The sequence below is a fragment of the Ziziphus jujuba genome, chromosome 1, assembly GCF_031755915.1.
Source record: "Ziziphus jujuba cultivar Dongzao chromosome 1, ASM3175591v1".
NCBI lineage: Eukaryota > Viridiplantae > Streptophyta > Magnoliopsida > Rosales > Rhamnaceae > Ziziphus > Ziziphus jujuba.
The window spans coordinates 47,406,234-47,423,768 of NC_083379.1; the positions used below are offsets into that span (position 1 = coordinate 47,406,234).

Sequence of the window (17,535 nt, forward strand, 5' to 3'; positions counted from 1 at the left end):
CTCTTCGTTAAAAGGGCAAAAAAGGACTCCATTTCAAATTCAAATTTGTAGGTTTTATGGGAACCATGTTTGTCTTGTGTCTTTCAAAGTTCCACCTTTTTCTGCACTGCATTTTTTTTTTAAATATATATATTCAGGTTTTTCCTCCCATTCCTAAGTTTGTCTCCCAAAATCCCAAAATATAACATATACATATATATATATATATAGATATATTAGTTTAATTGCAGTTTGGAATTGTCTTTTAAGTGTATAAAGCTTGTATTTTGAGCTCCCTAATCAATTTTAATACAAACCATGAAGTTTTTCCCATTTCCTTGATTTTCTAGGAACAGTGATTGTTGGAGTGTCCTGTTCTGCTCGTGTTCATGCATAATCTCATCTGATACTGTGCCAAAAGGTTACCACTGAGTTGTAATGGGGAACAAAAATTAATGGACCAGCTGGATTGGATGCATACACAAATACATGCATGATTAGGTTTCGAAAAGTCATTGGCCTACACATATCTCAGGCTCTTATCCAATTTGTTACTCCATTTTAATACAAGACCATTTCCAACCTACCTTCACATGCCTCCCCCACGATTGCCAAGTACCAAAATAAAATAGAGTTAATAATTTTTGTTGCCTTTTTTCATATTCTTCTACACTTTTACATTCTCAATGTTTGGAACTTCAATCCTCTCGTAAAATGAAAATGAAGAATTTGCGCAGTAAATGATTTTTTTCTGCTCGTTGAGAGGAGGAAACGAAAAAATAAAAAATAAATAAGAATTAATGTACAAGTGACTGGTCTAACGCATCATTCATTCAGACCATCAAAGGAATCTGTTGTTGACTATGTACATGGAGGAGCAGTTGAAAGATATTTTTGTTGCGGAACATCGTAGTTAGTACAGCATAGCAGGGTTATTTCAGTCCAAACGAATAACAACAGGCCTGTTTCGTAAATTCCGCCTTGACAAACCTTCTACCTTTTAAAAACACCAGTACAACCCACTGTTTCTCTCTCTCTCTCTCTCTCTCTCACTCTCTTCTTCTGTTCTTCATTCTTTGTGACTTGGTGAGCGAGTGGTGGCAGAGAAAACAGAGTGCGTTAAAAAATGGTGGATGACTTTATGGTGTGTGTGGATCGAATTATAGCCTCGACATGCTTTGAGTCAGTCCATGGAGGAGGAAGGGGTGGAGACTGTGAGACTCCACCGCCCACTTCAAGTGTTGAGTCAGCATCTCCTGGGACTGTTGCTCTGAAGAAGAAGAAGAAGAGCAGTGGAGAAGAAGAGTGTTCTTCCAACAAGGAAATAGAGATTTTGGAGTGTAGAATTTGCCAGGAAGAAGATGAAATCCATGCAATGGAGGCACCTTGTGCTTGTAATGGCACTCTCAAGGTCTTTTGTTTACTGGATTTTCTTTTGAAGTTCTAATTTTTTTATTTTTTTTATTTTATAAATATATTTTATTTTTGGGTTTTTAGGTGGTTTGGAATTAAGTGAGAATTAAGTGGGAACTTTCTCTCCTCCCTGTAACTGGACAAATAAAGGGTCTTTACCTGCCAGTTCTTTGATTTTCTTTACTTTTAAGTCCTGCAAGTAAGTTCTTAGGTTTTTTTCTCCAGCGTGCTGATTGGACTTTGTTTTTGTTCAAAGGGTGCTGTGTTTTTTTAGGGGAATGAGTTTTCTTGTGTGAAAAGGTTGTTTTCCTCTGGTTTTGGCTTTGTGGATGCGTTTTTTGTGTCTTTTGCTTTGTTGTACATCACTTTCTTAGCATCTCTGTCTATTGATATGTGTATTTCTATTTCATCTTCCGCTTTTGTTTTCTCTTGGCTGAGAAATAAATAAATGAAATAAATGAATATAGCTTTTATGATATATTTTGTCATACGCTTTCTTCAAAAATAAATAAATAAATGCACTGACATTTCATATTATCCATTTGAAGCTATTGTTACTTCTGGTAGTTGTTAGTTCATCTTTTGCTTTTTCTGCCTCTCCTCGTATTATGTATTTTGTTAAGCAGGACATGTTTTTCCTCAATTTTGTGTATGATGTTATTGTGCATCTTTTTGCATATGGTTACAGCTATGTCGTGTGGGAATAGCTATTTTGTATATGTCCGCTGCATTCTGGACATCGCAGCAATGGTTTAAAAAAAATAATAGTAAGGAAATAAAGGAAGGCCATTAATTATTTCTCCTTTCATTGTCAATGGCATGTTTTATGAAGCGTTCAAAGCAAAGTGTAAAGATTGATTCTGGTCCAAGTGATTAAGTAATGTTTAGGACAATCAGTAACTTAACAAACTCCATTTGGGTAGTAGGATTATACTGTTATGTTAACAGCATATTTTCGGCTAAAATGTCCCACTTTGGCATGCAGTTTGCTCATAGGAGGTGTATACAGAGATGGTGCAATAAAAAAGGTGATGTAACCTGTGAAATCTGCAATCAGGTTGGTGCTTTGAAATAATTTATCCTAATTCCATATCTATCTATTATGTGCGTAAGTAGGAAGGAGAAAAATGTTTGATTGAAGCAGTGTTCAATTTCCTTTTACTGTTTAACAGGTCTTTTCACCAAATTATTCTCTTCCACCTGCCAGAAGCAATGAAGTAATGACAATTGATATCAGGTAATTTTGTGAGATACTTCCCCGACCACCCCTCCCCCTCCTCTTCTTTCTTTTTTTTAACATATGAAATGAAGTTTTATGTTTTCCTTGATAATCAGGCAGTGGGGAACACATTTTGATCTCCATCGATCGCATCTTTTAGCACTAGCTGCTGCTGAACGTCACTTGTTGCAATCCGAGTATGAGGATTATGCTGATGCAAATTCTAGTAGCGTTGCCTGTCTGTGCTCTATTGCAATCATTGTGAGCAAATAAACATAAACTTAGAAGTACAGACATATCATTATTTTTCTTTTTGAATCTAATATATGCCAGTTATGTGTACAGTTGCTCATAATTTTGCTTGTACGACAAGCTTTAATGGTAACAAGGTATACTGGCATGGTGCTGGAATCATCAATGTTCGTCAATGTAAGTCATATATAATTTCTTTTCTCTACGATATTTTAGGTTTATCTTTTGATTTTAGTTGAAAGCAAAGATGTAACTAGTATTTAAAACCTAAGGGAATAGAGGTTATAAAACAATTAGAAAGAAAGTTGGGGATAAAAGCATCCAATTGAAAGGTAATTTTTCCTCGGAGTGAGTGAATACAACAATATAATAAAATTCTGATTATTTGGAAGGGCTAGTGCTGAAAATGAGATTTTCAGGCCCCCCCAAAACACTGTATAGTTCTACCTGGCATTATTGTAATGTGATTTAAGTGCAGTCTCTCGACAAAAGGTGGTTTTTCATATAACTAGGAAAGCTTTTGAAAGGCTTTTTAGGGTGATAAGTTATTGAAATTGCAAAAATTTATGTTCAAGAGAACCTTGTTGGTCACATTAATAAGATTTGATTTCTAAATTTTGATGTTAAAAAGTTGGCAAAGATTAGAGGAACAACTTGTCTTAGGGTAAATATGGGATTAATATTGGAGAACAGAATAAGATAAATAGGCCTATAAGCAATGCTTTCTGCTTTGAATTGTGGCAAAGGCTAGATTCGGGGTTCTTCAGGATGCTAAGGTTGTTTGTGTGATGGAGGAAACACTTAATTAGCAGGGTTTGAATTCTAGGATAAAAGACTTGGGCAGTAGGTCTGATTATTGAAGAAGTAAAAATAATGAAAATAATACAGTAAAAGATTAGAGGAACAACTTGTCTTAAGGTAAATATGGGATTAATATTGGAGAACAGAATAAGATAAGTAGGCCTATAAGCAATGCTATCTGCTTTGAATTGTGGCAAAGGCTAGATTCGGGGTTCTTCAGGACGCTAAGGTTGTTAGTGTGATGGAGGAAACACTCAATTAGCAGGGTTTGAATTCTAGGATAAAAGACTTGGGCAGTAGGTCTGATTATGGAAGAAGTAAAGATAATGAAAATAATGCAGTAAAAGATTAGAGGAACAACTTGTCTTAGGGTAAATATGGGATTAATATTGGAGAACAGAATAGGATAAAGTAGGCCTATAAGCAATGCTATCTGCTTTGAATTGTGGCAAAGGCTAGATTCGGGGTTCTTCAGGACGCTAAGGTTGTTAGTGTGATGGAGGAAACACTCAATTAGCAGGGTTTGAATTCTAGGATAAAAGACTTGGGCAGTAGGTCTGATTATGGAAGAAGTAAAAATAATGAAAATAATGCAGTAAAAGATTAGAGGAACAACTTGTCTTAGGGTAAATATGGGATTAATATTGGAGAACAGAATAAGATAAGTAGGCCTATAAGCAATGCTATCTGCTTTGAATTGTGGCAAAGGCTAGATTCGGGATTCTTCAGGATGCTAAGGTTGTTTGTGTGATGGAGGAAAGACTCAATTAGCAGGGTTTGAATTCTAGGATAAAAGACTTGGGCAGTAGGTCTGATTATGGAAGTAAAAATAATGAAAATAATACAGTAAAGATAAAGTGAAAACAAGAATTAAGACAAAAAGGAAAGTAGAAAGACATATCTTTTATCAGTGCTGTTTCTATCTTTGGCATTCTAAGAAGACGTTTCCATCTCTAATAATACTGAAGCTGTTGCATTATAAAAATTATATTTAGTGCTCCATACATGCTTACTTTTTATATGTATATATAAAATAGTAGGCTTATCTGTAAATCTTTAACATCATTTCCAGGTCCCAATTCTTCAAATCGCTGGTTTTCTCTTACCGTGCTATGTGGTTGCCCGTTCGTGGGTTATCATACAAAGCCGAAGGAGGAGACAGGTAATGATATATATCATGTTATCATACATCTATGGGTAACAGAGTTCCAAGTGATATAACCTTATTCCCTTTTCCTATATTGTCAAGATTTTAGTAGTATTTCTCATTGAGCCTTATATTTCTTTACGCTAAATGACTGAGATGTTGCAGTTATTTAGTCAATTTCTTGTATTTTAACTGGACATCTTTTTGCATCTTCGTAGGGTTAAGAGACCATTGATGGAAATCTCTCAGCTTTTCAACCAGAGGTTGAAGCCTTGTTTTTTCATCTTCAGGCAAGCTGTTTTGCATATCATATCTTCCCAAATGCTTTCTGTTATAAGGAGAAAAAAAAAAAAAACAAAAAAAAAAACAAAACAAAACAAAACAAAACCAAAAAAAAGAAAAAAGGAAGAGTGCCAAAAGTGGCCATAAGTACGTAGGTTTACAAGATCCTTTAGTGTTTTACACGTATCTACGAAAGAAGAAAATATATCTTTCGTAGTGTTTAGTAAGCAACATAAGAAAAGAGAGTACTAAATGTAAATGTGAACTTTGAGTTCGCAAAGTTTTTTTTTTTTTTTTTCCCTCCTTTGTTTGCATCTCTCTGTTAAATGTCATCGATTATGCAAATTTGATATTTGATTTTTCTTTTATTTCTGACTAACATGTGATAGAGGCTCTGTATAAAAAATTATTATTTATAAAAAAAAAAAAAACAAAAGGTGATGTTGTGATAGATGCACTGTATATTTCAAGTAATAGAGAAACATGTGATAGAAGGTTCTGAATCTGACGGTAAGGTGGTTGAAGTTGGATTTGGTTTATTGATAGCAAGATATTTACATATCTCGTAATGGGTATCAATAACATTTGGAAAACCAAAGTATATAGTAGCCTGTTATCAATAAGTTTCGGTTAACTGTTTTAAACCAGTATACTGTCAAATTTGAACAGATATTTCTTGTCATGCTAATTTCTCATGAAATACTTCATTTGTATCACATCTTAATTAAGCACATTACACTGGACAATTACTTTGGTGGATCTTGTTGCTTTTGAAGTGAAGTGGCAAATAGATTCAATCAGGATTAGCGATGTTAATACTATTTGCTTAGTGCTTTTCCCTTTGTTATGGAAGTGTGGAAAGAGAAGGTATTTGAACCCGGTTGTTTTCGTGATTGCCATTACATGGCATGACGCATATCCAGAGATCCATTGTTACAGTCTTGGTTCAATAACATTATTGCTGTATCCAATTGGTACACAGACCTATTGCCATATGTATCTATTCAAGATTTTGCGGTGTGGAATGAGGAAGCCATCTTAAAACTTTAATTAACCATTGGAACTGCTTCCAAGGTTTTCTTTGGCAGCTTTTACGCCTATGTTTTGTGGAAGGTTTTTTGGTCCCTAATACGTAAATGTAAAAATCCTTCCAATCTTTGTAATATCTTTATATATAAGGTGAGTTCCGCGTGGGTCATTCATTATTAATGGACACAAAAAATGTCTCTTCCTGCAACACGATTTGAGAGTCTTCCCCTAATTGTAATTTGTTAGGTAGTTGCGTGGGGCTGGGGCATCATTTATTTTGTTGCACTCACAAAGAAATCTAGAAATAAATAAATAAATAAAAAGAAGATGATGTTTATATTTGGTGATGTAATACTTCTGGTTGAGAACTTTATGGTCCATTTCTGCGCTTTCTACTGTCACAAATGCTAAAGCCCCAATAGCCCATTTCATGGTTTTGCCTTTCCTTTCTAGATAGGCAAGAAAATCTATACCCGTTATTGGATTCAGCTTCCCTTTCGGCTTGGTATTATTTACTTTGACCAATACAAATTTTCTCACCCTCTTGGCTTTGGCATAAAAAGCAAGCTGTAGTGGAATTTCTAATCCAAATGTTTGTCAAGCTGGAAAGAAAAAAAGTCTAAGCATTTATACCATGTATTGGAATAAACCGGTTTCATGGCAATATTGTCAATGGCCAGAAATCCCATATTTTCAAATCTTTAGATTAAACATGAACTCGTACATAAGATCATACTATTCATATGACTTCATATAGCATATAGCATGTAGCATATAGCACATAGCATCTAGCATATAGCACATAGCTAGCTTCTTGTGGTTCAATTGCATATGCATAGTATTTTTTATATGCATTTTAAGAATGTTAGAGCATCCCAAGGTTTTTTTATTTTGAAAAATCAATTTTTAAAAATAAATTTTAATCTATTTTGTATTTTGATTTTTTAAAAAACAAGTGAATTCTGTTTTCCAAATTTTGAAACCAGACAGATTTTTTATATCTAATATTATATTAATATTATTTAATATTTATCAAATTTTAAAATTATTATATTATATTAATATATTTTAATTACTATTTATTATTAAAAAATAAAAATAAAAAAATACATAATAATAAATATTTATTGATAAAATAAAAATAAAAAATATTATTAAAAAAATTTTAAAAATTTTATTTTTTATTATATAAAAATTATTTTTTATTTTTAAAGAGTTTTTTACAATGTTCTTAGCTGGTTAAAAAATATTATTTGTGGTCATTTATGGTGGCGGATCTCTGCAAAAAAAAATAATAATAAAATAAAATAAATCAAAGAAATTTAAATAGAAGCCAATTAATGATCACCGTACAAACTGCTCCATTATCAATGGTTATCACAGTCAGTGACCAATATTTTATTCAACAATGTTTTAATTTAGGTTCTGCAGTAAATATCTAAAACCATTGGCCTCTGTTTAAAGGGGTGAGGAGGAGAAAGCGATCGATTAGCTGGACATGTGTTTTATTATCAAAGACAAAATTGATGGAACACTTTGCTTTGGCTAGCTAAGATTGATTGATGGAACTTCCCCTCCAGACAAAATTATTTCATTGTTTCAATAAAAACTCTTTCATAATCAACCAAAGAATACCCCATTTCATTAACCCAAAAAAAAAGGGGCTTCCAGCTTCCAAAAGATCTTCCGACAACGAAAAAGCAAAGACGTAATCTTGTTGCTAATCTTGTCATTAGAGAAAAAGAGAGGTTCATGATTTTTCAATGTATTAAAGAAAAAAAATTGTTCTAGCCCATTTTCAGTACAAATGGATGATGGGTATATAATATATACCTTTTTTTTTTATTTAATTTGTTTGAATTAACTAGAAAAAATTGATTAAAAAAGAGCTTTGTGGGTAAAATGAATCTCATCGCCATCATTATTAAGAAAATGGAAAAAAGAAAACAAGATATAGGGTATGGGAGATGGGGTAGGTTGTTTTATTTGAAAGAAAGCTTTTATGGGACCGTGACAATGATTTTGCACCTTCACGAAGCCTTTTTGAACTCTCCAAGAGAGATGTGACCCTATCAACCTTTGACATTATTAACCAAACCCCATTGTTATATATCAATTGGGTATTATTCCCTTTTTTATTTTATTTTTTTGGGTGAACTATAAGCAAAAATTGGTAAATTGGCCCGTGATTACTCTGCGCTTATCAAAATATTATTATACTTGTGAAACAATAGAAAATTGATTATCGAGTAGTTTTTTTTTATATTTTTTTATTTTTTGGGTAAAGAAAAAAATGAATAAAGAATAGTCAGATTCTGCAGAGAGCACAGAAAAATAAGCTGACAATTTTGACTTTATTTAACAACCAGCAGGTGAACTCTCAGAAAAAAATATACAAGGAAGATAAATCAAAGGGCGGAGTGTTGAATGGAAATCTCATCCATATTCTCTGCTAAATTCTAATAAGTCATAAATTAAAATGAATACCACTAGCACTGGATTTGAGAATACTAGTTTGATTAATCAATTCTAATTCTAATATAAAGGATAGTTGTGCATGGAGTTGGAGATGACGAAGAATGTAATTAGTTAAATTTGTTTTTCTTTCATAGTAATATATTATTATTATTATTATTTAAATAAAAAGGGACCATCAATGAATCTTAGACCATGCAAACTTCAAGATTTGATGTCTTTTTCGTTTGATTGCATAAAAAGATTTTTTTTTTTTTCCATGGAAAAAAAACAAAGTCCATGTTTTATGCCACAATTCCCGGTAACTTCATTCTACTGAAATTCAAAGCAATGTTTAATGTCCAAAACAAGAGTAGAGAAGACTGACCAACCACCAAGTTAAACCCAAGTCTCCCAACTTCGCCCAATGTAAATGTTGGAATTCTCATTTCTATCACTATATAAACAAAGAAATTTTAGTATGCATCATAATTTGAATAAATTAATACTCCAATGCCAAGTTCCTTCCTAGAAGGTAACTTGGTCCCAAAGAAAGGGCACAACACCAAAGTTATTGGGTGAAGATGAATGTTTTATATTTTTTATAACTCTTTGTTTCCATTTTGAAAATGTTAAATAATACTAAGAAAATTAAAACAGGGAAATTGATTAATTCTGTTATAGAACAAAAGGAGTTGCAAATTCACTTGGGGGAAAGACAAGAGGAGGTAATAAAAAATATAAAAAAAAAAATCCAGTTGTGAAAGTTGAAAACCAGGTGGTGAAGAAGACTTGCCTACGGTAGCTATTGCTATGAGCCTATATATGACAGATCCTCAGCTTCTGGATTTGGAGAATGGCCCCCCCACCCATATTGTTTAGAGATTTGAGGAAGCTTAAATTAAGCAAAAGTCATTGTTGATTTTGCTTTTGAGTAGTTGTAGTACTGGTAGGAGCTATTACCCCAGTCCTTGGACCATTCCAATTATAATAATTTTTTTAGTATTCCCCATATAAGCATATAGCCCCCCTCCCTAGAAATGGTAGTCTTCCAATTATTTTTGTTTTTTTATTGTTTTCAAATAAGAAGCATAAATCATCATGGAAGACCTAATTCTTGGTTTCCTAGCTTCTATCTGTAAGAAAAAAAAAAAAATTTAAATTAATCCCATTCATTTTATAAAATGAAAGATTAAAAAAATAATAATAAATGATGGTGAAAAAGGTTAAAAATATTGATTTGAAAAATGGATAGAATAGAATGGAATTGAAAAAGAAAAGAGAAGGCATGTGATGGAAGAGAATGAAGGAGAGGAAATAGACAAAAGTGTAAAACCGTGTGGATCCCACATCCCCGATGACAAAATCCTTCACTCGTGGACTTTTGCGCGCACGGTCGAAGGTACTTTCTGGCCCCACACAAAGGCTCCCCTCCAAATCTCTTTTGCTTTTGACAACCTAATCCCAATCTCTCTTATGGAGCGTTTAATCCACGTTTCCCTTCGCATGCGTACGCGTGGCCTGGTCTAGTGTGGTTGGCTTTGGGCGGTGTGTTGTTGAGATTTGAGAACCAAAAAGCTTCACGGGGTGGTCGGGTTTTCCTCTGAATGGTGGGGACACTGGGACCCACTGCCAGAAACCGCCCACCTGAATTCAGAAAAGTTACAAACTGCTCTGACAGCGATTTCCCGCCAAAAACGGACAAACTGTTTTCCCAAACACACACACACACACCACAAAAAAAAAACAAAAAAAAAATTAACGTAAATATTAGAATACTTGTACATGGAAATAATAATGTCCTATTTACTTTTAACATATAGCGGTGGAACAGACTTTTTTTTTTTTTTTTTAAATCAATTCTATCAAAAATCAACTTCAAAATTTCATAATTATTCAAATTTTATAGAAATAAGTGATGATTTTTAAAACTTTAAAGTATGATTTATTTCAACTAAATTTCAAAAAATAGATAACAAAGATTTTAAGACAATAACAGAAAAGGACGATGTAGAAACAAAACAACCTTTTTTTTTTTTTTGGATAAGGAGAACAAAATAAACTTGTTGATTAATAAAAAAAATAAAAAAAATTTACAATACAGATCGTATTCAAAATTGTTTTTTTTTTTTTTTGTTATAGAAGCATAGATTTTGAAATATATAATATATAATAAAATCCATATTTTTATCCAAAAAAATATAAATTATAAACACGTATCCATATACAAACCATAATATAAATATAAATATATATGTATAAATGGAGCCGATAGAATTAGTTGCGCATCCTGATGCGGCTCACTCTCACTTGGAGCCGATAGCTTGCTTTTGCAAGCTTTTTATTTTTCAGGTAATAAGATTAAAAATAATAATAATAATAATTATGACATGAATGAAACTACCCCTTTTGTTTCTTAATAAAAGATGGAAAAAGTAATAAATTCTATTTTGATTATTAGATCTAACTGGTTTAAAGCTGTGAATAAAAAATATTCAATATTTGCAGAGTTGCATCATATTCAAAGTATAGATTTTTGAAATCTTTGATTTAATTATTTTTAAAAGTATAGTTTTAGGCTAGTTTTGCAAGTTAGAGATTTGGAAATTGGATGCTTGGACTTTCCATTACAACACCAATAGCAGTCTAGGTGTTTGAACTCCTTCTATTTAAGCTACAAATTGCGGCTTTAAGCAGAAACTTTGTCCACTTGCAAGCAAAATCAAACACATCTTCAAAAATGGGAATTTTGTTTATCATTTTAGTTACCTTGTTTAAAAAGGAAATTTACCTTCTTTTTTTTTTTTTTTAAGTGAAATATAAATATATAGAATAATCATCACATCAATATTCTGATTTCACAATTGGATTGCCAAATCCCCAACAAGAGGAAGAATCTACAGTCAAGTCTCCTCTTTGCACGTATGAAAAAAAAAACTCAATGCTATTTACCCAAAAAATTTAAAATAAAAAATAAAAAATAAAAAAAAAGAAAAGGGAGGAACTTGGATGCTTGGAGTTTCACATTACAACACCAATATCAGTCTACGTGTTTGAGCTCCTATTATTTTAAGCTACAAATTGCAGCTTTAAGCAGAAACTTTGTCCACTTTAAACTGGCAAACAAAATAAAAAACACATTTTCAAAAATGGAAATTTTGTTTATCTTTTTAGTTACCAAGAGACACTAACAGATTAGCTTTGAGGGACAAAGAAACAAACTACTTCTTTTGTGTACAAAATGGCTGAAGCTTTTTCAAGAAAAACGCTCCTAAAGCACTAAATTTTGGTTTCGTTTTCTATTTCTGTTCTTTCTGTTCTTTCTCTTTTTTTTCTTTTTTTCTTTTTTTTTTCTTTTTTTCTTTTTATGTTTTTTTTGTTTTCTAGCTTCTGCTTTTACCATTTCTTTTAGATTTTCTGATTGCTTCAGGCTGCCGCCTCAAATATGTATTGTCACCGTAAAAGTCTTACGTAGGAGTCTTTTTCACCCCCACGACTATTTTCTCATGTTGTGTTTTTCTTGCTGTCATTTTACAGAGTTGGACATCCATGCAATGAGTCATGCTAAAGCGCTTTGTTTTTTCAAAAGCAAAGTGTCCTTTTTATAAACTTAGCTTCTACTTAATTAATAATTAAAAAAAAGAAAAAGAACTATAGATTTTGAAGTTACAAGATAATGGGTGATGGGCTAAATTTAGGAAATGAATAAGCTTCTAATGTAGGAGGTTGGATGATTGTCTAGTCAATAACAGTAGACTATGAATTGTCCTACATGAGCAATGGAGGAATCCTACAACTCAGCAAAGCTAACTTTTTGGTGTATAAATTGTACATTAACAAATAATAATTCATAAGGCCTAGCTAGGACCAGGGGAGATTAAGGGCTTACCTATGAATTATGACTATATATATATATATATATACATTTTTTTTTTTTTGGTTGCTTTGAGACTATATATATATATATGGTTGTCACATTGATACAACACTTCATAGCAAAACCCAATTAGTCTATGCCAAGTACCCCATAACACCCCCCCCTCTCTCTCTCTCTCTCTCTCACAAAAAATAACAAAGAACAAAGAACAAGTAAAAAAAAAAGGAAAAAAAAGGTACCACATAGCCGTTAGCCTTTTCTTACTAAAGAATAAGATACAACTAATATTAGTTTCGTTTTTAAAAAATAACTATATATCTTTCATCTTATATTAACTTACAAACCAGTTGCAAACTCATATTGGAATAACAGCCTTTATGAAAAGTAAGTATTATATGTTAATACTTAATTGAAAGGGTACTTCAGTGTGCCGCTCAACTTTGAGTATCTATTGACTAAGGAAAATATTGTAAATTATGATTTTATAATTCAGAGTAATTGTAAATGGAAGTAAGGAAATTATGCAGTTCGGTCATGCATAATATGCATACAATATTTGCGTGTTGATTCTTGAATTGACGGAATACTTTTGACATTTGAAATTGCTAAAGATTGTTTTCAAAAATAAAAAATAAAAATTGCTAAAGATTAATTAATGCTATTTGACAGCTAATTTAAAGGAATAAGCTATACGGAGCTCAAGACAAGACAAGCCAAGCCAATTGAAAACCAAAATAGCCATCCAACCATGGTTAGAAAAATGACTTCATCTTGGGTTAACTTAACCACCCACTTCTCTTTCACACTCTTTCTGCTGGATATTAGCTGTCAAATGACATATTACAAAAAATAAAAAATTAGTAAATAAGAAAAGAGCAAAAATTAAAATAAAAAAAATACTATATACTTTTTTTTTTTCTTTTCTTTTGTTGGGGGGGTTATGTTATAAGAATCTATTTGAAAAAAAAGAAAAAAAAAACTGTTTTTTTTTTTTAAATATTTAATATTTTAGATGGAAAAACATTTGCCATCGCTTTATAAAACGATTTGAAAAGCCTTCATCTTTCTCTCCCTGGTTTTTCACACGCTCAGTCTCGCTGGCAGAGTTTCACTGCCTCTGCATATTTCTGCCACTTTTCATCCTCTGAAACTTTGCTGAGACATATTTGGCAGTTTCAGCGCTCAGTTTTGAAGTTATTTTTGTCTTTGTCTGTTGTTCTTGAAGCAAGTAATTTACAAGCTTCTGATGATTTCCCGTCGACTTTTGGAGTTTTCCAGTGGATATCCCACTACTTGAACAAAAAAAAAAGTCTGATTATTTCGTAAAGCTCCCAAATTTGCAAAGTGATTATAAAAGCATATACACCAAAAAGTTTCAGTTTTTACGAGAGGCAACTGACACTAGTAGAGAAAGAGGACCTCTTTCATTTATTTATTTTTTTGCTTTGGGTTCTTGGGTCATTTTCTTCACTGGCTTTGAACCAAAAATTTCGTTTGGGTTCGGTGATTTTTGGTGGTGGGTTTTAGATAAAAGTCTTTTGGCGTAAGACTTCGAGATATGATTGTCAGCTCTCTTTGCACTGCAGGGACTAAATTCTCGGTGAGTAGTTTGAAGTTCATATATTTTCTTCTCTGCTTCTTTTTTGTTTTGTTTTTTTTTTTTTCTGTTTTTTTTTCCTCTATATCACAGCTGTTTGTTACTTAGACGCATGAAAAATCCTTGCCTTGTTTGCTTTCCCATTTGATTGAATGTTTGTGTCAAATAATGTTTTCTCTAAAAATCCTGCTTCTCTACGGTTGGGATTGCGTTGATAAAATTTATTTGTGTATTACTTTTTTTCTTTGTGGGATAATTTGTTGTTATTCCATATGTCCATATGTATCTGTATATGTATGTTTCTATATCAATTACCATATTATTTTATATTAAATTAAAAAAGAATGCGGTGGGAAGATTGTGTACGCAAAATAGATATGTTTATGGGTTCAGTTCATGCATGGTGTATAAATTTTTAATTTGGTCCCACCAAAAATCATTTCATTATTTCAATCTGTTCCCGTTTACACCTACAGAACCTTGTGATTCTGATCTCTAACTCGTTCTGTGAAAAAATAAGAAAATTAAAAAAAAGAGAAAAAAGAGGAGAAAAGAATCTATATCTTTCGTCTACCTAGACCCCTTCATGTCAGGTGATTAATTAAAGGTATATGGCCCTCTTGGCCCATCCTAAAAGAACTGTGATTATGGCAATCTATGCATTATTTTATTTTGTTGTTTATTATATATATATATATATATATATATATACATATGGGGTATATGTCTCTGTTTTTCATTGATTCATGAAAGTGTTGTCCGTTTGTGAGCCTACAATTATCAATAGAAAAGAAGATATTATTTTTAATTACACCGTTGCAAATTGCAATAACATCATTTGTTTTGCAATATTTTATTACTATTCTGAGTGTGGAATTGAAGGTTAGGTTAGCCTTTGACCAGAATAGTGCATGTCTTTTTTGTTCATCATACTAGCACTAACTATTATTATGAGGCTTTTTGTATAGTGTCTCATGTGGTCTATTTAATATTTGATTATTTTAAGGTATAGTGAGAATGGCATTCAACTTGTTTGAGGCCAGGCCTAAGGAACTGTTGTTCTACTTCTTGGATGCTTCTTTTTATCTTATTCAAACTTATAAGCTAGTCAACCATTGGGATATTTTTATTTTATTTTTTTAATAATCTCTGTTGATATTGTCACACGGGTGGCAATCTGTTCATCCTCTTTGACGATGATCTCTGCTTGTTCACTGTGATTGGAAATGGATCTCTTATGAGGTAGAGAATGATCTATACATGCAAGGAGCGTTTAAACTTAATCAAATGGGGCTTTTCCATAAGGTTGCAATCTAGATTGGCCTAATTTTGAAATTTTTAAAAGAATTCCAACAATTGGATATTCCACCATTACTTTACTAAGGAAATAGAAATGGTTTTCAGCTCATTATACATTTCTATGATGTATTTATATTGTACTCTCATATACTCTAAATAGAATGCCTGTTCACTCGAAAAGTATGAGGAAAACGATTTGGTGCATATGTTTGAGACTATCAACTGATTTATGGTTTATCACTATCTTTAGTGAGAGGATTTTGATGTTTATCTTCACTTTGGATAATCAAGATATCTGGATAATCTACTGTAGATTGTTTTGACTTCGGTTATAATTATTCTTTTCTAATCTTCTGCAATTATTATACTTCTTTAAGTAGAGAGAAGAAGGGATAGGTGTTGGAAAGATGACAGAACACAAAAGGGGCCCTTGCTCTGTTGACCAAACCAGTCTCACATCTCTCGCATCCAAACGCCAAAAGGCTGAATTTTCTATCTCAAATAAGGTTTTTCTTTCTTCTTCTATTCCTTCCTGTTTATTCTTTTCTGCATTTGGGTATGGTTTTCTTCTTGTTTATCACTGGGATATTATTATGGGCATCTGGGACCTAGAATAAGCTTCCAATAGTCACTTTCATGAACTTCCTAAAAAGATTAGTTTCTTTGTCTTGTGGTTTTTGCACTGCTTATTAGCTACTTCTCTATTTCTGGCATCAGGAGAGGAAAGAGAAGCTTGGGGAACGGATTGTAGCTCTGCAGCAGCTAGTTTCACCATATGGAAAGGTACATATTTGCCAGTTAATCTTTTACCCTTACAAAAGAAACCTTGTAAAGAAAATTAATATTTTGCTCTTTCTAGCCTGCCTTTTTTTATATATATCGGTTAGAACTCTGCCTGATCATACTATCTCTTTTCAAGTGCTATTGTTGTTTACCACATGCCACGGTTCTAAAGCCCATATATTTTCTTTGCAGACAGATACAGCTTCTGTCCTTCTGGAGGCAATGGAATACATACAATTCCTTCATGAACAAGTTAAGGTTTGGCCTCTTTTTTGCTATGTAAAATATTCTATCTATGCCACTCTGAAATGTGTATCCTCATTGCTCCAGTGTGTTTTTGTAAGGTGACAATTTTGATTTTGATCTCATGGCTTTTTGTGTTCGTCTTTTTGGTGTCTGGTTTTAGGTGTTGAGTGCCCCATACCTGCAAAGCTCTCCAACAGCCAAGATGCAGGTGAGATGAAGCAGAGAGGAATAAAGACATTTATTTTATGAAAACGCAGTTAAAAACCTGTGGCCTTGAAATTAGCTGCACGCAATTTAGTTTTTAGGACCAGAAATAGTTCCAATTTATAATAACAGAGACATCTGATGATGCTAGTTTTTAGTACCACAAATTGGTATAGCCTTAGTCGCGACTCCATGGGCATGCTTCTTTTTTCTTTTCCTTCCTTCGGGTCCTACTTAACAGCTGTGTATTAAGGAGTTTGAATTATGTTTTCTTGTCAGGAGCTAGAGCTATACAGCTTGAGAAGCAGGGGTTTGTGTCTGGTTCCTGTCTCTTCTACTATTGGAGTTGATAGTAGTAATGGTGCGGATATCTGGGCCCCGATTAAGACTACTTCTCCTAAGTTTGAGAAGTCCATCTCACATTTTCATTAACACAGAATTGTAGCGCAGCAGCAACAAAAAGGAGTGGGTGTTCTTGAAAGGATGCTAGATATGGCAGTGTAAAAAGTGACCGGTTTCCACTCTAATGCACAACAAAATTTTTTGGCAGGCGGATAATATATGAAGATTATAACTTGGAAAATTTTTAGCATGATGATTTTTCAATGTAATTCTGGCATTGGAAGTTTCCCATGTTGGAACTCTTTATCATACATGCAGTCCCTCACCATTCTTGTTTTAAAACTGGTGATGGGTTTCTAGCATAAGTCATTTTGTACCTTTTATATTAAATCTGCAAATGTTGATATTTACTAAAACGCCATCTGTATAAAGTATGTTAACTTTATTAATGAATTGAGGGAAGGGATATGATATTACCGTGTTTGTTAGTGTATGTTCAACTTACCTCACAAGCAGAAGCCTCTGTCCAATTACTTCTGTGAGCATGTTTATTAACTGTGCCTTCAAAAAATAGTAAGGATGAGCAGGAAGAAAGCTTGCCATGTCCTCAA

The 17,535-nt window shown here is 32.7% G+C and overlaps 2 protein-coding genes across 6 annotated transcripts; both read left to right on the plus strand.

The window, feature by feature from the left end:
- Positions 1–996: 996 nt before the first annotated feature.
- LOC107406616 (uncharacterized) lies at positions 997–5,544 on the plus strand. 2 transcript variants are annotated; one of them, XM_025067663.3, is made up of 7 exons: positions 997–1,390; positions 2,378–2,449; positions 2,565–2,629; positions 2,728–2,872; positions 2,945–3,040; positions 4,737–4,826; positions 5,030–5,544. In XM_025067663.3, exons 1-7 carry the CDS (start codon positions 1,106–1,108, stop codon positions 5,033–5,035), a joined length of 759 nt encoding a protein of 252 aa, XP_024923431.2. In that variant the 5' UTR covers positions 997–1,105; the 3' UTR covers positions 5,036–5,544. The 2 variants fall into 2 exon arrangements, with proteins under 2 accessions (XP_024923431.2, XP_015869247.2); XM_016013761.4 differs by having other exon boundaries at positions 1,005–1,390; positions 2,957–3,040.
- A 7,894-nt stretch (positions 5,545–13,438) lies between these two features.
- Positions 13,439–17,400, plus strand: LOC107406371 (transcription factor bHLH153). Of its 4 annotated transcripts, none has more exons than XM_016013489.4 (6): positions 13,439–14,053; positions 15,730–15,855; positions 16,067–16,132; positions 16,325–16,384; positions 16,539–16,586; positions 16,862–17,400. In XM_016013489.4, the coding sequence occupies exons 1-6, from the start codon at positions 14,012–14,014 to the stop codon at positions 17,012–17,014; spliced, it is 495 nt and encodes a 164-aa protein (XP_015868975.1). In that variant the 5' UTR covers positions 13,439–14,011; the 3' UTR covers positions 17,015–17,400. The 4 variants fall into 4 exon arrangements, with proteins under 4 accessions (XP_015868975.1, XP_015868985.1, XP_015868969.1 ...); XM_016013499.4 differs by having other exon boundaries at positions 13,454–14,053; positions 15,727–15,855; positions 16,325–16,390; XM_016013483.4 differs by having other exon boundaries at positions 13,455–14,053; positions 16,325–16,390.
- The last annotated feature ends 135 nt before the right edge of the window (positions 17,401–17,535 follow it).